Source organism: Xyrauchen texanus, chromosome 4, assembly GCF_025860055.1.
Source record: "Xyrauchen texanus isolate HMW12.3.18 chromosome 4, RBS_HiC_50CHRs, whole genome shotgun sequence".
Classification (NCBI taxonomy): Eukaryota; Metazoa; Chordata; class Actinopteri; order Cypriniformes; family Catostomidae; genus Xyrauchen; species Xyrauchen texanus.
In genome coordinates, this window is record NC_068279.1 from 39,649,503 (window position 1) to 39,673,937 (window position 24,435).

Here is a 24,435-nt window from a genome sequence, read left to right on the forward strand (position 1 = left end):
TCAATCCTCCACAGTTTGATGGTCTTGTCTTTCTGCAGGGGGTGCAGAGGCAATGATGTTCTCTGTAGGGTGGCAAGCTGTCGAGATAACTACACCTAATGGAATAAAAATTTAATAAAACAATATTTTACAATGGTTTATTATGTTAACCAAATTAAAATACTGCATATTGTTTAGGTCTGGGAGGTGTTTCAAATGTCAAATTATGCCTGTTTGGCCGTGTAACTTCTGCACAATTTCTTTGGTCTGCAAGTCCAGATATACAGTACTGTGCAAAAGTCTCCCAAACAATCCTTTTGCAAATAGAAAAGATTAGAATAGAAGAACAGGGAGCCCTGCAACAGATGTCATGGACCCCACAGAGACCCCCACTGAACATCGAGTCAGTCTGAGATTACAAGAAGAGACAGAAGCAATTGAGACAGATGAAATAGATAGAAGAACTGTGGTGGATTCTCAAAGAAGATTTGAACATCCTATCTGCCAAAAAAAAAATTGTGTCCTGGTGTATCTAGGAGAATTGGTGTTGTTTTAAAGGCAAAGGTGGTCACACCGAATATTGATTTAGCTTTTTTTTTATGTTTACTGGAATTTGTATGACATGAATTGATAAATGAAAACTATTTATGGCATTCATTTTGAAGACATCCTCACTGTGCACCATTTTTCACAAGTGCCTAAATCTTTTGAACAGTACTGTACACCATGCTGTCTTCAGAGCCTGAAACAATCCACTGAATGAGAGCAAAACAGATTCAAGTTACACAAAAACAAGGAACTTGTAGAAAAATAGAAACTGGTATTAAATGCAGGTGAAGTCTTTATATAGAACGTACCTTTCCAACAGTCACAGAAAACCTGGCAATTGGTTTTAAGACACTAATAAATAAATATATACACTATATCAGTAAAAAAAAACAAATCACAATTAATTCAGAAGAACATTTCATGGCAAAATGTTGACCATAAGCAACTGACATTACTGACCGTTGCTGTTGTAAGATACTGTGAGAGAATAATAAGTGTTTTATTATTGATCACACTTTTGACAGTTTTATTGTCCAGTGTTGCATCTAGAATGTATTTGCCATTTGGAGAAAACTTCAAAAACGAGACAGGAGGGCTGTCATCATCTGAAAATGAAGCACAGGTCAATGTTCCATGAATACAAACTCCTTACATTAAGAGAGGCATTACATTTATCAAAATTATGTACATCCTATGCACATGCATTCATCCAAACACACACCGTCCAACCATCTGGTACCACAATATTCTAAATTTGCATATTTATATATATATATATATATATATATATATATATATATATATATATATATATATATATACACTCACCTAAAGGATTATTAGGAACACCTGTTCAATTTCTCATTAATGCAATTATCTAATCAACCAATCACATGGCAGTTGCTTCAGTGCATTTAGGGGTGTGGTCCTGGTCAAGACAATCTCCTGAACTCCAAACTGAATGTCAGAATGGGAAGAAAGGTGATTTAAGCAATTTTGAGCGTGGCATGGTTGTTGGTGCCAGACGGGCCGGTCTGAGTATTTCACAATCTGCTCAGTTACTGGGATTTTCATGCACAACCATTTCTAGGGTTTACAAAGAATGGTGTGAAAAGGGAAAAACATCCAGTATGCGGCAGAAATGCCTTGTTGATGCTAGAGGTCATAGGAGAATGGGCCGACTGATTCAAGCTGATAGAAGAGCAACTTTGCCTGAAATAACCACTCGTTACAACCGAGGTATGCAGCAAAGCATTTGTGAAGCCACAACACGCACAACCTTGAGGCGGATGGGCTACAACAGCAGAAGACCCCACCGGGTACCACTCATCTCCACTACAAATAGGAAAAAGAGGCTACAATTTGCAAGAGCTCACCAAAATTGGACAGTTGAAGACTGGAAAAATGTTGCCTGGTCTGATGAGTCTCGATTTCTGTTGAGACATTCAGATGGTAGAGTCAGAATTTGGCGTAAACAGAATGAGAACATGGATCCATCATGCCTTGTTACCACTGTGCAGGCTGGTGGTGGTGGTGTAATGGTGTGGGGGATGTTTTCTTGGCACACTTTAGGCCCCTCAGTAGCCAATTGGGCATCGTTTAAATGCCACGGCCTACCTGAGCATTGTTTCTGACCATGTCCATCCCTTTATGGCCACCATGTACCCATCCTCTGATGGCTACTTCCAGCAGGATAATGCACCATGTCACAAATCTCGAATCATTTCAAATTGGTTTCTTGAACATGACAATGTTCCGCCTCTCGGGCCTCCTACGGCTCCACCTCCCGAGCCTCTCATGGCTCTGATCCCAAAGACTCCAGAGCTTTCTAGAGCTCCGCCCCTCGAGCCTGCTACGGCTCTACCCCCCGAGACTACAGACCCTGCCAGGTCGTCGCCTCGGGGACCTCCCACGGCGCCACCGTCATTGGCTCCACCTCCTGAGCCTTCCAGGCCTTCGCCCCTAAAGCCTCCTTCGGCTCCACCTCCAGAGCCTTCCAGGCCTCCGCCTCTAGAGCCTCCTGCGGCACCACCTCCCTCTGCCCTGTCTCTTGGGCTCCCCATGGCGCCGCCTCCTCAGCCTCTCAGTACCCCGCCTGCCGAGTCTCTCACGGCTCCGTCTTCCAAGGCTCCGTCTCCCAAGTCCTCCACGGCTCCGCCTTTCACGCCTCTTCCCTGGCCCCCTGACCCTGTCCGGTGGCCCCCTGACACTCTCCCTGTCCTGTGGCCTCTTCCCTGGCCTCCTGACCCTGTTCCTGTCCAGTGGTCACCTTCCAGACCCCCGGACCCAGTCCCTGTCCTCCAGTCGCCTTCCTGACCCCCTGACCCAGTCTCTGCCCTATGGCTGCCCCCTAGATCTCCCGACCACCCGCCTGTCCACTATGTTCCCCCTGACCTTACCTTGAACTGCCCATGGACTGTCTCACTTCCCTTTGTCTGTCCCCCGATCATCCTGCACCGCCTCCCGCGGCCATCAGGAGCCGTCCTATTCAGAGGGGGGAGTACTGTCACGAACCCCGCTCCTCTGCCCCATCCCCGCTTCGTTGAACACACACTCACTCCCTCGACCTCACTCCCTCGCTCCGCCCCCCTCGAGCTTTTCACGCTCTTTTTGCTCGCTCGAGCCCTCACGCCCACTTTGCTCCTACTCGCTCACATGCTCGTAGGTTATCTCCCTTCCTCGAGTTTCTCACGCGCTTCCAATCCTCCTGCACATTAGTTTCACCTGCACTCGTCTCATCACCTTTCATTGTTTACACCTGCACCTTCCCCTATAAATACCACAGCACATCCGTTTCACGGGTGTTGGTTATTGTGTTTAGTTTCCCGTATCTTTGCCCCCCGCTAGTCTCGTCTAGTTCTGACCTCCTCTTGTTTACCCCTTAGCTTGCCAGCTCCCCTTGTTCCCCTGTCTTTGATCCCGCTAGTCCCATCTAGTTCTTCGCCCTAATTGTTAACTGTTTTCCCGGCTTCGACCTTCCGCTCTCGTTTACCACTCTCTCCCGGATTTGCCCCTTACGATACTTTGATTCCCCGGCTCTCGACCTCACGCTCCCCTTGACTACTCTTCACTGGATTTGCCCTTGTTTTGTACTGTTGCTTTGCTTTGTGAATAAAGCAGTTTTTCCCCGACATTGTGACTGTCTCAACTTGTGTTCGCAACACCCTCATGCCATCCCAGATGTGTATGACTTACTTCTGCATAAAACAAATTAAGATTTTTAGAAGAATATCTCAGCTCTGTTGCTCCATACAATTCAAGTGAATCGCGGCAGGACTTTTTAACTTTGGAACTCAACAAAAGCACATAAAAGGAGCAATAAGGTAATCCATACGACTCCAGTGATTTAATCCAGGTCTTCCGAAGCAATAATAATAGGTTTGGGTGACAAACAGATCAATATTTAAATCCTTCTATACCATAAATATCCACCTTTGACCAGCCCAGAGGTCAATATGCATGAAGAATGTTAATCGACAAAAACAAAAGAACAAAAATGTGGAAGGGAAAGTGGAGGTTTGTAGTAAAAAAGGACTTCAATATTTATCTGTTTCTCACCCACACCATATCAAAATAAATCGTATGGATTTATTTTACATAAATAAATTCTTTATAAGCTTTTTGGAGCTTCAAAGTTCTGGCCACCTTTCACTTACATTGTGAGGACACTCTACAGAGCTAAAAATCCTCTAACATACTTCTGTGAAATAAAGTCATGCACATCTGAAATGGCATGAGGGTGAGTAAATGATGAGAGAATTTTCATTTTTGGGTAAACTATCCATTTAAAGAGAAAATGACATCGTACATTTTGACAACATGAGTAGACATGGACTGCAATAATTGACACTTTTTACTAATTAGTTTATAGTGGGAGCTGTAATTGTAATCTTGATTATTTATTAAATTAAATGTTCTCTGTCTTGTACATGTTTGGGTTTTTTGGCAAGCATTTGGCCGTGAGGGTTTTGGAGAGACAGCATGTGGCGGAAGACAGCAAAACTGCTGAACAGCCACAGATACAGCACCTTTAATAAAAGTGCTCAGCATGCAAAAACTTACCATAAACCAAACCATCATAGCTACTGAATACTATTAGAGAGCCATCTCTGTTGAAGTGAACCTGCAAACATTAGATGAAACTAACATGAACAACATCTGTATTCAAACAATAATTTGACGTTTACTGCTGAGACAGGGTCAGAGTGGGCTGGCAGGGTCTTAAGACACTTCCTAGTTTTTACATCCCAAATTCGGACGCACTCATCAAACTGTCAACATGAACCAGTTCACACCTCACAATCACTAAGTGACATATCGTATCATTCTCATATTAGTGCTCAACAATAATTATGGCTTGCTGGCCTGGGGCCAGTGTGTGAGAGTTTCAGGCCAGTTGATGGAACCGTCACTTGCCCTATAGTGCGGGTGCCGCATTGGGGTCATGAAATGATTTTTTATATATATATATATATATATATATATATATATATATATATATATATAATGTATTATCTTCCCTGAGGTCTACTGATAATGTCAGTTAACGGTTTTTTGTTTGTATGTTTTTTCCAGTAAACTGTCATAGTTAAGTAATAAATGATAATTTTCCACAATGTCTCTGGCCCTCTATCTAAACGCTCGGTTTTGGCCACAGCGTCTCTTTAAATTGTCAATATAAACACCCATTGTTCTGACTGGCTAACATCATGCAGCTCCTCAAATTCAGCCATATTTGAAACTTAAACAGAGGAGGATAAACAAGCTCTTCACAACATTATAAAACTAAATTTCAGGACATGAAATTACGCACATCCAACACATTGCATCCAAATACATTAAAGATGCCATATTATGCTCATTTACAGGTTCATAATTTTATTTTGGGGGTCTACTAGAATAGGTTTACGTGATTTAATGTTCAATAAACTAAATTTTCTCATACTGTACATTGCTGCAGCACCTCTTTTCACCCTCTGGCTGAAGCACTCTGATGTAGCTCCTGTCTCCGCTTTCCGAAAAGCCCAGTTTGCTCTGATTGGTCAGCTGGCCCAGTCTGTTGTGATTGGTCAACCACTTAGAGAATGTGTCGGAATTGTAATGCCCCTTATGGCTCCTACACACTACACGACTTTCAAGACGTCGGATCGTGGTACCGTTCATATTACACAACTGTCTTGTCACTGAAGTCGTAGCGTTTTTAAATTACACGAGGAATCTGCGACAGGTGTGAACACATTACAAAACATTTCACTATTGACGAATCCCCAAGGACTCTTCCTGGACTCCAAATTACGTTTCACAACAGAGTACACGCGAGAAGTGATACGAGATACGAAAACAAATGCATGATCATGTTATGCACTTCAGAATATGATCTGTATGTTTTTAATAGCCTAAAGGCATCATATATTTTATTGGTTACAGCAGTGCTCGAATTGAGGGGTGGCTGGGGGGTATTAGGTATTACCATAAGGTATTAGGGACCCCCCATAAGAAGTAAAAAATAGAATTAGGGGGGTCCCTCAGATATTTTTATTTTAGTAAAACATAATAATAACAAATCTGATTAAATGCATGCGATGGATACGGTAAATTTCGTGAATTGATTATTTACAATAATGTTTTTTAAAGTTGGCTAGTTGCCATGTCTCTTTAAAATGTAAACGCCCCGCCCCACATCTAAAGAGTGCTGTGCGCATGACATCGTTGACTGACAGGACTGTTTGATTGGCGCTGCTCCGTTGAAGCTAATTTTAACTTTTAAAAATGGACAAAAATAAACTTCCACTCGAGGTCGGGAAGAGAAAGCTTCTTACCGACTTTTTTGAGGGGTAATTGTCTCTCTCTATATATCTTTCTACTTTATATCTACCCACACCATATCGGGGCTTTTGTATTCCTTGCGTAATTGGAAACATTTAGGCTTAAGTTACTATTTTTTTCATTATTAATAGTCCTGGTTCTACGGGAGTGCTAGAGATCTCGACGGAGATGGATAACAGCTTTTTAGTAAAGGGAGCGATCGTTGTGTGCTTTCTGTGCTTTCTAATTTCCATTCAGAATTTGTATAAATCTTGTTTTTCATGCTGCCAGCCAGGACCAATAGCCACGTAAACACAAAGTTTCGGGAATTACATACGCATTTATGCGGGATTCTCTCTTCAAATAGCAATAATTGACATTGATTGCCATGGCATTGTTTGTTTCTGAATAAAGCAGCCTTTTTCACTGAAGTGGTCGTTGAATAGTTGCTGACTTACTCACTCATAACAGTGCTTTTCCGCCACCTACTGGACGTAACTATGTAAAAATCGCATGTGCTGAAATAGTTGAAAAATCCCCATCAACACACAGACTTACAGCCTGTTTTGTCACAATCTATATGTTTAATATCTAATAAACAAGTTTCATCCATTTAATCATTTAATCTTTAAAGTATTTTGGAACAAACATTATTATCACAGTGTCACATAATCCACATTAATCATCCAGTTGTTTTTAGGGTAAAAACTACATTGGTAAAAAAAAGCTAGAATCATTCTGTTGGATGTACACTACTGTTCAAGAGTCTCTTCTGCTCACCAAGCCTGCATTGATTTGATGCAAAATACAGTAAAAACAGTAATTTTATGAAATATTATTACAATTTAAAATAATAATATAATAAAATATCATTTATTTCTGTGATCAAAGCTGAATTTTCACCAACGTTTCTCCAGTCTTCATCACATGATCCTTCAGATCTGAAATATAAACTTTTGTAGCATTATACACTACCATTTAAAAGCTTGTGGTCAGTAAGAATGTATTTTTAAAAAATGTTGGGAAAGAAATTAATACTTTTATTCAGTATGGTTGCATTGAATTGATCAAAAGTGACAGTAAAGACATTTATAACGTAACAAAAGATTCTATTTCAAATAGAAACTGTTCTTTTGAACTTTCTATTGATCAAAAAATCCTGAAAAATAAAATAAATGTTTATTACATAGTGTGATTATGACGGATCATGTGACACTGAAGACTGGAGTAATGATGCTGAAAATTCAGCCTTGATCATGTGAATATATATTTTACTATATATTCACATAGAAAACAATATTTCACAATATTACTGTTTTTTTTTTTTAATCAAATCAATGCAGCTTTGAGCAGAAGAGACTTTTAAAAACATTTAAAAAATTGTATCGATCTCAACTTCTGAATGGTAGTGTATATTTCATTTCATTATGTGTATTTATTTAAAAATAAAAATATTGAAACCAAAACATGGCATTGTCTAGTGTGCAAGTAAAGAGGACCTCTAAGGCAAGCACAGTCCATTCCAGTTTAGCAGAGGGCAGTGGCAGGAGCTCAGCACAGGTTAGCAGTGACAAGATCTCAGAAGAGGACAAATGCAGTGATAACAGCTTTATATGGGTCTGTACCACCAACAGCAGCTCAGCACAGATCAACAAAAGCAAAGAGCAGGTCAGCAACAGCTCAGAACAGCTAACTCCCACCAACAGCTCTGAACGGCTCAGCACCACAAAAACTCAGAGCAAGGAAGTTGATAACTGGAGAAATCAGTTAGAGATATGAAGGAAACAATACTCCCCATGGCTGTACATCAATGAAATCCAGTGAGTCTGGAAGCCATCTGATTATTTTCTACGGTTTTTGAGACATTTCAATGTATTTTGAAGTTACTTGCTTTTACGGGTCTTCAAGAGCCTTATATGTAGTGCCCTGGTATATTTGCTATAGTTGCTGTTTTGGGTCTGCTGCCCTCTAAATCCAGTATTACTTTAGTAAGTAATTTAAAAGAATAATTATATATATATATATATATATATATATATATATATATATATATATATATATATATATATATATATTATATATATTTACGATATTATGATAAAATATATTGTATATTTTGTATAAAGTGTATATTGCGAGACTAAACCTACATCCCCCTGCCATAAAAAAAACTTGGGGACCCCCCATAAGACTTGACTCAATTCGAGCACTGGGTTACAGTATGAAAAAGTACCTCCTACTGAAATATCTACATATTTGCTTATCTGACTGTCCAAGAGAATTAGCAATTTCTCTCCAACTCTTCTCTTTCTCCACCTGGTTGTGGTACAGATGAAACATCAAATAGGTGCTGGTGCTCCTGCCAATGTTCCACAATTTTACCACCATTTCTTCGGTCCAATGATACTTTCTTGATACCGCAGCCATGCTAGTTGATGTTCTGTTGCAGGTACATCAGGACTCCTCCCACTAAAACTTCCTGTGCCCTGTTTCTTGCTCTCTCATTGGCTGTAGGTCAACACTGCTGTTATTCAGTCAAAACATATTTCACATTGCATGATTTGGAATCGCAGACAGGTCAGGATATTTAAAATTCTAGATATCTCGCTGACATCGGCGACACGTCGGCGCTTCTCTCAAATCGTGTCTTTGATCATTTATACATTGCGATCGTCGCTCAAGGGAGCGAAATCCAATTTGCCCAAGATTTTAGGCTTTTGCCAGCGATCTCCACAAAACTGTCAGCAAGCGAAAATCAGGCTTAAAATCCTGTAGTGTAAACTCGCCATTACTAGAACCGAGTTTCAGCTCCAGAGGCTTCCTGAGCAGTACATTCCTGAGGTGGGCATTATGCAAATGTGTTACATAGTGAGGTAGACATGTCACGGAAGTAATGGATGGACTGCAAACCAGGCATTTCAGGCAGTTCAGGAGGAGTGTTTTCTGTGGGAGAGAGTAACTCTCTTTGGTGTGAATGTTGTGCTTTGTAACTTTGCAGATTTGACATGCACAAACAGCTGTATTACATATATTACACACTAAAATCCCAAAAAGCTTAATAGGGCCTCTTTAAAATGTTAACTCAAGCACATCAGCACCATCTGGCTACTATCAAACAGTGATGCCATTTGAAATATTCAAGAATGAAACTTCACTCACAGTGTTTTAACTGCACCATTCTTCAATAACAGCTTATTTACAACACTTGAATCATATTAATACTTGTTTAGTCCACGCTGATATTAGCCACACATGCGCAGTCCATAGCATGGTGAAACATGACACACAAATAGTGCACTTAGGCACAGATCGCCAAAAACTCATCCAAGTGGTCAAAAACGTCCAACTAGTGCTTGTTTACACACACCAACAATTAAAAATAGCGCAGTTGGGCGCAAGAAAAGAAAGACTAGGCCTGTCTCTCTCCCGCTCTGTTCACGATATGAACTGAACGCCAGAGGGACGGGGCCAAGGGTGTGATGACACATGTTGTGGGGCGTTTACAACTGAGTAGTGTCTTGTGATGTCACAAACACAGTTTTGAAAAATGAGACATTTCAGCAGGGTGGGAACTAAAAATGCTCTTTTTAGACTGGGGAGGACGTTTTGAGCTCTGAAATTTACAGTATGTTGTTATAGTACAGTTAACTCTTAGATGTCTAAATATCAAGGAAAATTAGATTTTCCATTTCATGACCCCTTTAAATTTAACATTCGTAAATGTGTTTTTTGCCGAACAAACATTCACATTTAGATTTCTGTGATGCATTGATCATTGATATTGTGCATTTAAATGAAAACATATATCTTTCAATTTTGCAATGGGGCCAGTGAAAATGTTGGCAGGGCAAGTAAAATCTGTTTTGGCCAGCATAAAAAATAAACAATCGTTGAGCCCTGTCATATGCATATTTACTCCTTTTACTTATAAGTCTCCCTGTCTGTTTACTTACACATCCTGAAACAACAAGATTTGACTGTGGGTTGAAATTACAACAGAAGACATAATTTCTGTAACCTTTCAGTGTCTTCAGACATTTTACCTTTAATGGCATGACAAAGAATTAGTAGAAAAATTACAGGGACTCTCATTTCCCATATCTTCAGTGTCTTGTCATCTGATGCAGACACAAAATGTTAGAGGACCAAGCAACATCTGATATTCCTTGTGAAATGCAACATGAGTATTCAGGTGATATAAAACACACCACAAATAGACAGTTATAAATTAGAGAGCTTTACAGGACCACCATTACAAGAATTATCAAATAATTGCTGGGAAAGGGAGGCCCTTGAGAGTACTGCAAAAACAACAAACACGTCTCTAAACCAATTCATACACCATATTGACTCAGATATTCTATATGGAAACATCTATGTGTTCTTTATTATTGCTTTTTCACATTTTGGGATTTTGGAAGGCTTTTCCTTCACCATCCGAACCAACTCATCCCTATTTCTATTTTATTCAAGACAATAAGACCTTCACAAGTGATTAAATGTTGCTGCATCAAGAGATTGAAGTTTGACATTGAAACTGAACTTGAAATTTGGCAACAACTAAATGACCTAATCTAAGTTTATATCCTGCAAGAGATTTCTCAAATGTTCCAACATAAGCATATTTTGATGAGCTTGACTGCCGATAAAAAAAGACTCAATTTTTAACCCTCAGTGATCCACTCAATTGGCCTGCAGTCCTCTATAATACAGCAAACAGAAAATATGAAAAAAGCATGTATTTGCTCCATAGGCTAAAAAATTTAGCCATCTGGTGGAAAATATTAAAATTACATGATTTTATGCTTTAATGGCTCTGGGATCAAATATTGCCATTTTAATGGGTCCTGAGTGTAACAGTTTTGTGTACACAGGGTGTTATAGGTGTATTATAGGAACTGAGGTTGAAATATCCAAATGTATGCCGTTGGCATTAACACAGCCAAAATGATCAGGAAAAAAATTAAATAAAATGTCCCTAAGGTCACACAAGGGTTAAGCAGTTGTTGTTGTTTGTAGGCTACAATATTTTAGCACAACACAGCCACACTAATCCCTCTTACATAAACTGGCCAGCCATTCTCCACAAGGGCTGAATTTCACAGATGATAAAGATTGTGTGTGGCTGATTATTATATAAACAGATGGAAAACTCAATCACCCTGGTTTCCCCAAATACATTTTGTGAACAAAATAATCTTAGGACTTTGCCAGTAATAGTGCAACAATCTGAACAGTAATAAAGGGCAATGTCTTAATTTCACATCATACAGAAATTATCTTATTTTTAATTGAAAATAATTGTGTTTAACATGTTCAAAGCTCAATAATAAAAATAAAAAAAAATACAAATTTAAGTAAAATAAAGAAAAAAAGGAATACTGAGAGGTATAAAAAAAATATACAGCAATTGTTATGCTGTATTTAAGCCAAATTATCATCAGATAGTTTTACTTTTTTCATTCCATAAATAAGCATATCAACCTTTCTATTATAATTCATTTCTTAATTATTCACAATACATTTTTTTTTTTATCTATAAGATGAACTGGTAGTTTTTTGTATTTCTCACAGAATATTTCTATTGAATAGGACAGTTTCGTATTTTTGGTCTGTGTAGTATTATTATTATTAGCTACATTTACGTTATATTTATTATTATTATGCATATACATAGTGGGGGATACGAATCAGATATTCACCTTTTGCATACAAATGTTAGTTTAAATGTCAAAAAATTATGCAAATCATATGCAAAATAACTTAAAGCTATTAAAAAACACGATTAAAGCGCGACAGTTATCCATTCACACTACAACAGCAACCACAATACTGTGCGAGACGGCGCGCACGCGCACAACACTACCAAACCAGTGTCGACCCCAGCCATCTATTATGCTTCTTCGAAATAAAAGCTACCCGAAAATCTGCAAGGAAAACGCTACCGGAGCTGCCTGGAGTGAAAGTAATAAAGTATACCATACATATATACGTTTAGCGCATTCCGATTGAAGTTTGTGTTGAGTTTAGATGATGCATATTGATCTTTTGGGGGGGAAACACAGCTGAATGTGGCTAGCAGGATCTCCTCTGACAGAGTGGAGCTGATGATCGGCGCTTTGCAATAATGTAACAAAACCTTTCAAGCGCAGCCGTTTCGATCCGTGAAAGTAGAGCTCGCTGTAATCGTTCGCGGTGTTTTTTTCTTGATGTATCAAATGTGGATTCCGTATTTGGGAATGCATTGTGGCATGATTTCAAAAGAGCCCGCTGCCTGAGTAGCTAGCTGGCTGAACGGCATGCACACACAATGGTTGTGTTAAAGACATGGTGGGGCTCGAGCCTCAGCATTCCTCACTCGATGCCCTGTCTCTCCCGTGCCCGCCATCTTTTAAAGAACTTATACACACGCCTGGTGCAGTTACTTTAACGCGCATTTGCTAAATGGATTTCCAGTTTAGTTTACCGTTTGAGCCCCGCGAAAGAGGGCGCAGGCGCTGAATTTGCTGGCTAATGTTTTGGTCATGATTTAATTCAGTGTAACCTGCGATTTGTTTTTTTTCATGGTCTCCCTGATTTAAAATACGTTTTCTTGGGATTAAAGATAACTATTGTAAAACATCATGTGGACAACACAGGTTTACACACACACACATATATATATATATATATATATATATATATATATATATATATATATATATATATACAATAATAATTATTTATTTACTTTGCTGATTTTGCCAGCCATTCATTTATTAAAAATAAAATAAAATCTTTAAAAACGCTGTATCTTAGGCTTTTAACACATTTTCAAGATTCTAGTATTGGGGTCAGAATCCTAGTATACTTTTTTTTTTTTCTTTGCAACATTCAATAATAGTTAATATTGTTTAATACAAATACTGTTTGTTATCTGTTTGCAACTTGCAAATCACTGAATTTATAATTGTTTTCAACGTGGTGGTCTTACTGGAAAAAAAGATTCATCTTTGTTATTGTGAGCCAATGAAGTGTTGGCATCTAACCAGAATTGTAAAATGGAATATAATATATAAACAAAGTACAAATGCAAATTGCAATGAGGTAAAAATGGCTGGTACAACTACATTTCCATTACTTATTTTACATAGTGTATATAACATAGCTTTTTCAGACATTTATTTTTCTTAGATTTAGATTTAATTTGAGTTATTTTCCTGTGTTTACTGGCAGAGTGCTAACACTCAGGTCTTGAGATGGAATGTGTGCGTCGAGGTGGGACCAAGGAGCTGCAAGAGGATCATTGAGCTAAGAGACGTACAGACAGCATTCAAGCATCATCTTCCGCTTAACTGGCGAGTATGTCGGTAGTCACGTCCCCTGCTCAGGTGCCTCCACCTATTGTAAACCCTCCTCCACCTGAGGTCACAAACCCCAGTAAGCCAGGTCGAAAAACAAACCAGTTACAGTATATGCAGAATGTGGTTGTGAAGACTCTGTGGAAGCATCAGTTTGCGTGGCCCTTTTACACACCTGTGGATGCCATCAAATTGAATCTGCTAGTGAGTAAATTGTTGCCTTTTAGTTCCCATATTGTTAGATTTTATAGTAAATATTATTATTATATTTTTTGTCTTATCTAGTGTGTTTCTCATTTTATAATTAATTATCTGTATCATATAGGACTACCATAAAGTTATTAAAAATCCAATGGACATGGGAACCATAAAGAAGAGACTTGAGAATAATTATTATTGGACTGCTGGTGAATGCATGCAGGACTTTAACACTATGTTCACAAACTGTTACATCTATAACAAGGTAAATTATTAAAAACGTACTTTTTATAATTATATAATATATATAATTGTTGTCATTTCTATAACCGTGATAGACCAATATACAGTGAGGAAAATAAGTATTTGAACACCCTACTATTTTGCAAGTTCTCCCACTTAGAAATCATGGAGGGGTCTGAAATTGTCATCGTAGGTGCATGTCCACTGTGAGAGACATAATCTAAAAAACAAAATCCAGAAATCACAATGTATGATTTTTTTACTATTTATTTGTATGATACAGCTGCAAATAAGTATTTGAACACCTGAGAAAATCAATGTTAATATTTGGTACAGTAGCCTTTGTTTGCAATTACAGAGGTCAAACGTTTCCTTTAGTTTTTCACCAGGTGTGCACACACTGCAGGAGGGATTTTGGCCCACTCCTCCACACAGATCTTCTCTAGATCAGTCAGGTTTCTGGGCTGTCGCTGAGAAACACGGAGTTTGAGCTCCCTCCAAAGATTCTCTATTGGGTTTAGGTCTGGAGACTAGCTAGGCCACGCCAGAACCTTGATATGCTTCTTACAGAGCCACTCCTTGGTTATCCTGGCTGTGTGCTTCGGGTCATTGTCATGTTGGAAGACCCAGCCTCGACCCATCTTCAATGCTCTAACTGAGGGAAGGAGGTTGTTCCCCAAAATCTCGCAATACATGGCCCTGGTCATCCTCTCCTTAATACAGTGCAGTCAGCCCTGTCCCATGTGCAGAAAAACACCCCCAAAGCATGATGCTACCACCCCCATGCTTCACAGTAGGGATGGTGTTCTTGGGATGGTACTCATCATTCTTCTTCCTCCAAACACGGTTAGTGGAATTATGACCAAAAAGTTCTATTTTGGTCTCATCTGACCACATGACTTTCTCCCATGACTCCTCTGGATCATCCAAATGGTCATTGGCAAACTTAAGACAGACCTTGACATGTGCTGGTTTAAGCAGGGGAACCTTCCGTGCCATGCATGATTTCAAACCATGACGTCTTAGTGTATTACCAACAGCACCCTTGGAAACGGTGGTCCCAGCTCCTTTCAGGTCATTGACCAGCTCCTCCCGTGTAGTTCTGGGCTGATTTCTCACCTTTCTTAGGATCATTGAGACCCCACGAGGTGAGATCTTGCATGGAGCCCCAGTCCGAGGGAGATTGACAGTCATGTTTAGCTTCTTCCATTTTCTAATGATTGCTCCAACAGTGGACCTTTTTTCACCAAGCTGCTTGGCAATTACCCCGTAGCCCTTTCCAGCCTTGTGGAGGTGTACAATTTTGTCTCTAGTGTCTTTGGACAGCTCTTTGGTCTTGGCCATGTTAGTAGTTGGATTCTTACTGATTGTATGGGGTGGACAGGTGTCTTTATGCAGCTAACGACCTCAAACAGGTGCATCTAATTTAGGATAATAAATGGAGTGGAGGTGGACATTTTAAAGGCAGACTAACAGGTCTTTAAGGGTCAGAATTCTAGCTGATAGACAGGTGTTCAAATACTTATTTGCAGCTGTATCATACAAATAAATAGTTAAAAAATCATACATTGTGATTTCTGGATTTTTTTTTTTAGATTATGTCTCTCACAGTGGACATGTACCTACGATGACAATTTCAGACCCCTCCATGATTTCCAAGTGGGAGAACTTGCAAAATAGCAGGGTGTTCAAATACTTATTTTCCTCACTGTATGTCTGTCAAGCCAATGAATTGGCTGTTGTTTGGCCATTTTGTGTAAAATATTTTAAATTCGTGAATTGTGATGTACATATTATCTGCAATCATTAAATCAGTATTATATTGGCCAACCCTGTTCTTTAGATATTAGCATTGGCTATTTAAAAACCTATATCGGTCGACCACTATTTTATAAATTGTCTTTTAATGCCATCCTGTTATGTAATGTTTAATTGTATGCATTACATTCCCTATTATATTTTCTTACTGTTTTCTGCTGTTGTCCTAGCCCACAGATGACATTGTTCTTATGGCTCAAGCCTTGGAGAAAATTTTTCTCCAAAAGGTTGCTCAGATGCCCCAGGAGGAGGTGGAGCTTCTACCCCCACCACCAAAGGGAAAAGCACGAAAACCTGTGGCACCCCCTGGGACAGGTAACTCATTTAAAGTAAACCTTTTGAAAGTTACCAATGGTATGCAGCTTTCAGCTGAGTTTCCTTCTGAACTTGTTTTATATGTATCCAAACAGAAAACCAACAATCAATAGCACTGACGACTGGTTCTCCGTCCTCTTCATGTCCGAGCTCCCCCCCTCAGCGGGCTCAGACTCCTGTAATAGCTGCAACTCCAGTCTCGACCATCACCTCCAATGTCCAAGCTGTGCCCCCTGCCACACCCATGATCCAAACCGCACAGCCTGTTGTCAAAGTAAGACCAGTTTAAATGATGTGGAAGCAACCAAAGTTTTGTGTCCTCCTTGTCAAAGCAGAGAATGTGCTATTTTGCCATTTTTTAAAGATTGGTTTTCTTTTAAAATATTGTTTTGTACAAAGTAAAAAAAAATCATGACTTTAAAGGTGAAGTATGTAATTTCTGCGCTACTAGTGGAACCAAACGGAATTACAAAAACAATGTATGTTTTCAAACAACTTTTGCCAACACCCCTCAGACACATCACGCCCTTTTGCACTCTCTGATTCCCAATTAACAAATAGGCCAAACTATATAAAAGGTGATAAACGTTTAACATAGTAATAAACAAGACCGCTATAATAAACACACAGGACAGAATGTGTGGCAAAGGAATCGGCTCGTCCGATAACATTGCCGGATTGAACACCAGCTGGTATGATAGTTATTTTTAAAAAAAATGTCCCCCTTTTCTCCCAATTTGGAATGCCCAATTTCACTACTTAGTAGGTCCTCCTGATGGTGCGGTTACTCGCCTCAATACAGGTGGCGGAGGGCAAGTCTTAGTTCACGTGGCTCATCGTACATGACACAGTGGAGACTCCTCGTGTGGAGGCTCATGCTACCCTCACGAGCCACGCACAATTTTCCACACGCCCCATTGAGAGCGAGAACTCTAATCATGACCACGAGGAGGTTACCCCATGTGACTCTACCCTCCCTAGCAAACGGTACAATTTGGTTGCTTAGGAGACCTTGGTGGAGTCACTCAGCATGCCCTGGATTCAAGCTTGCGACTCCAGGGGTAGTAGTCAGCGTCAATACTCCCTGAATTGGTAAGCGTAACAATACATATTCAGAGTATCTTGCAAATGTATCTGAAGCTCGACAGTAATGCGCTAACTTGTGTGGCAATTCCAGAGTATAGCTTATCTTTCGAGAAGCAACATCAAACCCCAAAAACTCCCTCATTGTTCTGCACCTTGTAAACGTTCACTCTGGTTTTACTCCATTCTCTGTCTCTTTGTCTTCTTGCAAGTCTTCAAATTTTGGCAAGCTAAGTTTTGTTTCCTCTGTAACTTGTCTGCCATGGAAATTCAAATTTTCCTGGTTAAACAGTTAACTACAAGTAGCCACGCCCCAAACTTACGCTATAGGCTGAGCTAGAAAGGGATAGGTGGATCTGAAATGGATGCTCAAAATAAAAACATCAATGTTTTGATAGTGCCTGGTGGCTCAGTGTTTACACTTTTGGGGGAGGTAAACCCACGCATGACTGACTTAATGCATAGTTGTCAATGAACAATAAACTGGGATATTAGAACGAAAAAAAATTTGGTTTGTTTTTTAGCTGTAATATTTTTTTTATTGACAGGGTTAAAGGGGTCATGACGTGCATTATATTTATATAATTATATAAGGGAAGTAATTAAATGAAAACATCTCCGGAACCGCTGCCTCGTCATTATTTTCTTCTGTGTTTTCCCCCATTGAGGGCAAATCGGTGCAATTATGGGTACGAGCTCGCCTTTGCATGTGATTTGGTGGATTCTTATCACGAATAAACTCTCCTGTTGCTATGTGCGTGGGTTTGTCAAAGAATTTCGGGATCGTAGTTTCATTCGGGCACAAATGGTCATTTGTTTGATACAGCTGGTCTCCGATTCTGATTCTTTTAAGAATCGATTCAGAATCGTTTGAATAATGATCACAATGTTTTTCTTCCTTGAGTTTCGCTTATGTTAGTAAAAAAAAAAAGTCGTAATGTAGTATTATGTGACCTTTTTCTACCCTGTCTTTGGCTCTCTCTCTGAAACGCTTGGTTTTGTGAGTACTTCACCTTTAAGACACGCCCACTTTTATGATTGGCTAACATAATTGAAAAGCAAATGCCCTCCCGCTATTACAAGTGTATTTTCCAAGAATGAAAACTTGCAAGCAACTTTTAAAATCTCCTAAAAACACTCGGTCCCGGCAATCATTGATAGCCATATGTCCCAATTTATGTAAAGCATACAATCAAACAACAACAGTTGTTTAACTGATATAACAATAGAAACTTAACAAAATCATCAAAGTTTCTTTCCAATTCTTATTATGCATTCAAGATTTGGTGATAAAATAACATGCATCCCATGTCAGGAAGAAAGCGATGTTCGCCGGCTGGGGAACCTCCCTCGAATGATTCTCAAGTCGACCAGGGGAGGGGGTCTTCCACGGTATATTTATCACTTAAATACGGGAAAACAGGTATCCTGATGCGTTAATTTAGGCCAAAGTGCAAGACATCATGGCTTATACAAGACAGATGATAAAGCAGACACAGCCATACTACGATATACTTCACCATTGTTTTTTGTTGCACTCCATGTTCTCACTGGAATCATTTAATCTCAAATCAATATTTCATGATGAATTATGTATTTCTTTGGTAAGTAATCATGTAATAAGCATGATCTGCTTTGCTTTGGAGTCATGATCATGGTTTATTTAGCAAATAAAATGGTTGACTATACAATTTCTTACATATCAAACAAACTCCGGCAGATGAAACAGAAGAAATACATTTGCAATTCACCAGCATTACTTTTGTGTCCAATAGTGAAGCTACTGCTACATCTTTCAATACAATTGTTTTTGCAAAGCCTGAATCCTTGGTTCTCAGAAGAATTTGTCCATGAATCCAGACATTTATTCCCAAATTATTGCATTCAGGAACTTTGTTTGAATTAGCCACTAATTCCTAACTTTGGGGCCCTTCAGACTTTGCAGTATCCCAGCTGCTTTCTCTCTCTATCAACTCACCGCCTGCAACAATTACGTATGTTGTGGAGGTGAGAACTATGAAAATTACATTACACTGTGATGTCAAAATGTAGCCAATTTCAAAACGAGTTGTTTTTGCTGGGTGGAAACAATAAATGCTCTTATTAGACTGGAAGAGAAGCTTTAAGTTCTAAAACTTTAGAAAAAGTTTAGATTTTAGATTAATTGTTTATAAAAATGTGGTCGATTCGATATTGATTCTGAAAAGCCATGGATCGATCTTTTACTCTGTGCAACCTTCCACTACAATGAGAGGAAATTTCACACTATGCGGCTGAAATGTATGTATTTTGCAACTGGCTGGCAAATGTTTAGATTTGACTCACCAGTAATTGTGGTATAGTGGTGGAGTATTCTGCAGCAAGATCCTTTCACTGCGTGTTGAATGTAAAAGTTGTTCACTGTGTCTCAAGAAAAAAACCCATGCAACTGATTTTTAATTGAATAATGACTCTTTTAATACTCTTTCTATACTTTACAGTCAGTTGTTTATCAAAATCAACAAAAAAAGAAATGTTTAATTGTAATCGGGCATAGCAGAGATGAGATAAAGCCATTCGATTCTCTCTCATCAACATGCGGTCATTTAAAGACGCTCTTACAGAAGTTCCGGAATATCGGTTTGTAGCACATGTTTAAGAAATCAATGTAAATACCTGTAAATAGTACAAATGAAACAATAAAAATGTAAGAAAATATTATATAATATATGCAATATAATTTCATATTTATTAATTAAAATACATTGATTTGTATGTGACCAAAATGATGTAAAACTAATAAATATAATTAGTAAAATTTATATTTTCATATTGTACCTAGTTAGAAGGTCCTCTGTATAATTCACAGCATTATCTAGGAAATAATTTATTTAATATGTAAGCAAAAGGGAAATGAAATATTCCCATATGAATCAAATCGAGAGCTTGTGAATCAGGATCAAATTGAATTAGGAAATCCGTATCGATACCCAGCCCTAATGTTTTTATAGTACAATGACCTTTAAATGTCAAAATATAAAGGAAAATTAGATTCCTGATGTCACGACCCCTTTAAATGGCATGAATTTAGAGCTGCAGTTTTTCTTTAGAGCTGGGGGTTTTAGCGTGCTGACGGTATGCTGTGCTTTAGCGTGCTAACAGTGGTTAAAAGTAGCTGTAAGACTGTCAGCATGCAAAAAACAACCTCTCTGTAAAGTTGCATCTCTAATTTCATAGCCTCTAAAGCACTATCTTCTTAAAACCACAACTGCTGAAGCCATCAAAAGACTACTTTTGCTGCATTCATATTTTCAGGTGTGGAATGTCGAAGTAAACATTAACAAGGTATTCTGTAATAGAGATACATTGGAGGCCATAGCAATATATATTTTTTAATTCCTATTTGCTCCAACAGCAAAAAAAAAGAAAAATAATAATGTTATAAATGTACATTTAAATCATTGAAATTATAAAAACGTTTGATAGATTTACACTGCTAAATTAAGGTGGAAATGTGTCATCACAGTCTGTAAAAAGGGCTAATTGCATAATTTGCAGGTCTCTTGTAGTTGTGAGTAGTTTTGACATGTTGCATATGTTGTTCATCCTATTTTAGTTTATTGAATTTTTAGAGGTGTGAACTGGCCTCACGATTCGATTACGATTCAAAGGGTAACGATTCGATTATAAAATGGTTCTCGATGCATCTTGTCCTTTAATATCTTTCTTCAAAATACATTTTTTACACGTTTTTTCCTTTCAGATTTTTATTTAACAGCTGTTTTAAAAATCAGAAAGAGTCACATTACATAAACTGGCCTTTTACATTCAGTATGAGCTGTGAACAAAACATGGAACATCAACGAGATTAAATGGTTCTATAGTTTAAGAGTATCTCAGTTTTTCAGTTTCTTTCTTTAGAACCTTATAAAAAATCTCTTAGAAGCACAAAGAAATATTAGTTCTCCATTAAAACGCACTGAGTACTATTACTTCAACTGATTATATTATTATTTAAATGTTTAAGCATTGGAAGTCATTTAATAGTATTTCATTATTATTTAAAATTAATTATGCTATTCATTTTCATTTGTAAGCACAAATGGAAGTTGCTGGTCCAGGATGAGAGATATATCTGCTTCTATGAGAGTGCAGCTATCAGTTTCTCCTCTCCTCACCAGCACGGGTGATAGTAGTGGTTAAAATAGCGCAGTTGTTGCTTCAGAAATGTTTCAAGTCCCGTATGCCCTGTTCTATCTGTTTGCTTTGCGAGTAGAAGATAAAACATTTATCATCAGGTGTGCGCACTGTAATGACTAACGAGTGACCAGCAATGACAAAAGCCAATGAAATGGAGAGCGTGCAAGAGTAGAGAAGGGGGGGGGTAAATGAAAACATCAACATCTCCCGAACCGCTGCCTCGTCATTATTTTCTTCTGTGCTTTCCCCCGTTGAGGGCAAATTAGTGCAATTATGGGTACGAGCTCGCCTTTGCATGTTGTTTGGTGGCTTCTTATCACAAATAAACTCTCCCGTTGCTATGTGCGTGGGTTTGTCAAAGAATTTCGGGATCGTAGTTTCATTCGGGCACAAATTATCATTTTGTTTGATACAGCTGGTCTCCAAACAGTCATCAGAATCGTTTGAGTAATGATCGAGATGCATCGCTGAAATTATTTTTTCCAACAGCTCTTTTAATTTGTGTCATTTACCCTATTGAAGGGCTGCACTAATCATCCATATTTAGTTGAAGTCATGAGTTTGCGTACACCTTAGCCAAAAACATTTCAACTCAGTTTTTCACAATTCCTTACATTTAAGCGCAGAAAACATTCCCTGTCTTGGGTCAGTTAGGATCAATAATTTATCTTAAGATTGTGAAATGTCAGAATAATTGTGATGATTTATTTCAGCTTTTATATCTTTCATCACATTGCCAGTGGCTCAGAAATGTACATTCACTTTGTTAGTATTTGATAGCATTGCCTTTAAATTGTTTAACTTGGGTCAAACTGTTTGTGTAGCCTTCCACAAGCTTCTCACAATAAGTTGCTGGAATTTTGGCCCATTCCTCCAGACAGAACTGGTGTAACTGGTGAGTCAGGTTTGTAGGACTCGCACACGCTTTTTTCAGATTGAGGTTGGGGCTTTTGATGGCCACTCCAATACCTTGACTTTGCTGTTCGTAAGCCATTTTGCCACAACTTGGGAGGTATGCTTGGGGTCATTTCCCTATTACGAAGGCCCATTTGTGACTGAGCTTCATGTTCCTGGCTGATGTCTTGAGATGTTGCTTCAATATATCCACATAATTTTCCTTCCTCATGATGCCATCTATTTTGTGAAGTTCACCAGTCCCTCCTGCAGCAAAGCACCCCCACAACATGATGCTGCCACCCCCATGCTTAACAGTTGGGATGTGTTCTTCAGCTTGCAAGCCTCACCCTTTTTCCTCCAAACATAACGATGGTCATTATGGCCAAACAGTTAGTTTTTTGTTTCATTAGACCAGAGTAAATGTTTAAAGTTTACTCCAAGGTGCTGGAGAGGAGGGTTTGGCCGATTGTTGAACCTCAGATTGAAGAGGAACAATGTGGGTTCCGTCCTGGCCATGGAACGATGGACCAGATCTTTACTCTCGCAAGGATCCTGGAGGGGGCCTGGGGGTATGCCCATCCGGTCTACATGTGTTTTGTGGATCTGGAGGAGGCGTATAACCGGGTCCCCCGGGAGATACTGTGGGAGGTGCTGCGGGAGTACGAGGTGGGGGATCCCTTCTTAGGGCGATCCAATCCCTGTACGTCCAAAGCGAGAGCTGTATCTGGGTCCTCGGCACGAAGTCGGTTGCGTTCCATGTGGGGGTTGGTCTCCGCCAGGGCTGCGCTTTGTCACCAATCCTGTTTGTGATATTCATGGCCAAAATATCGAGGCGTAGTCGGGGTGGGGAAGGGGTGCGATTTGGTGGGCTGGGGATCTCATCGCTGCTTTTTGCAGATGATGTGGTCTTCATGTCATCATCGGCCCGTGACCTTCAGCCCTCACTGGATCACTTGGCAGTCGAGTGTGAAGCGGCTGGGATGAGGATTAGCTCCTCTAAATCTGAGGCCATGGTTCTCAGCAGGAAACCGATGGAGTGCATACTCTGTGTAGGGAAGGAGGTATTGCCCCAAGTGAAGGAGGTCAGGTACCTCGGGGTCTTGTTCACGAGTGAGGGGACAATGGAGTGGGAGGTTGGCCGGAGAATCGGGGCAGCGGGGACGGTATTGCACTCGCTCTATCGAAAAGAGAGGTGGAAGGCAAAGCTCTCGATCTACCCTCACCTATGGTCATGCAGGCTGGGTCATGACCGAAAGAACTAGGTCGCAAGTACAAGCTGCCAAAATGTGTTTCCTCAGAAGGGTGGCGGGCTTCTACCTTAGAGATAGGGTGAGGAGCTCAGTCATCTGTGTGGAGCTTGGAGTAGAGCCGCTGCTCCTTTGCATCGAAAGGAGCCGGTTGAGGTGGTTTGGGCATCTGGTTAGGATGCCCCCTGGGCGCCTCCCTAGGGTGGTGTTTCAGGCACATCCATCTTTGAAGAGGCCTCGGGGGAAAACCCAGTCAAATCTGGTTAATGTGGCTTGGGATAGGGAAGTTTTGGGCCCCCTGCTGGATCTGCTGCCCCCGCGACCCGACTTCGGATAAGCGGTTGAAGATAGATGGATGGATGGATGAATGGATAGACCAGAGTAAATTTTCTTCATATCTTTGTCCCCATGTGCACTTGCAAACTGTAGTCTGGCTTTTTATGGCAGTTTTGGAGCAGTGGCTTCCTTGCTGAGTAGCCTTTCAGGTTATGTCGAAATAGGACTTGTTTTACTGTTTCCTCCAGCATCTTCACAAGGTCCTTTGCTGTTGTTCTGGGATTGATTTACACTTCACACCAAACTACGTTCATATCCAGGAGACCAAATGCATCTCCTTCCTCAGCGGTATAGTGGCTGCATGGCCCATTGTGTTTATACTTGCGTACTATTGTTTGTACAGATGAACGTGGTACCTTCAGGCAGTTGTCTGTAAATGATTGTTGGAAACATTACTCATGTGATGCACAAAGTAGATGTACTAAATTACTTACCAAAACCATAGT

The 24,435-nt window shown here is 39.5% G+C and overlaps 2 protein-coding genes across 9 annotated transcripts in view; one reads left to right on the forward strand and one right to left on the reverse strand.

The window, feature by feature from the left end:
* On the reverse strand, nucleotides 1-13,323 carry LOC127641372 (protein will die slowly-like). Its single transcript, XM_052124350.1, has 7 exons — nucleotides 13,307-13,323; nucleotides 11,397-11,458; nucleotides 10,420-10,451; nucleotides 10,287-10,376; nucleotides 4,716-4,799; nucleotides 4,591-4,651; nucleotides 1-95 (listed from the first exon to the last, which is right to left on the reverse strand). The coding sequence occupies exons 1-7, from the start codon at nucleotides 13,321-13,323 to the stop codon at nucleotides 1-3; spliced, it is 441 nt and encodes a 146-aa protein (XP_051980310.1).
* LOC127642964 (bromodomain-containing protein 3-like) overlaps nucleotides 12,176-24,435 on the forward strand; it is a 23,548-nt gene continuing 11,288 nt past the window's right edge. For all 8 annotated transcript variants that reach the window (XM_052125442.1, XM_052125440.1, XM_052125441.1 and 5 more), the window contains exons 1-5: nucleotides 12,176-12,298; nucleotides 13,549-13,877; nucleotides 13,999-14,136; nucleotides 16,103-16,247; nucleotides 16,343-16,521. In XM_052125442.1, the coding sequence (XP_051981402.1) occupies nucleotides 13,677-13,877; nucleotides 13,999-14,136; nucleotides 16,103-16,247; nucleotides 16,343-16,521 (663 nt within the window). In that variant the 5' untranslated portion in view covers nucleotides 12,176-12,298; nucleotides 13,549-13,676. The remainder of the gene's footprint in view (nucleotides 12,299-13,548; nucleotides 13,878-13,998; nucleotides 14,137-16,102; nucleotides 16,248-16,342; nucleotides 16,522-24,435) is intronic.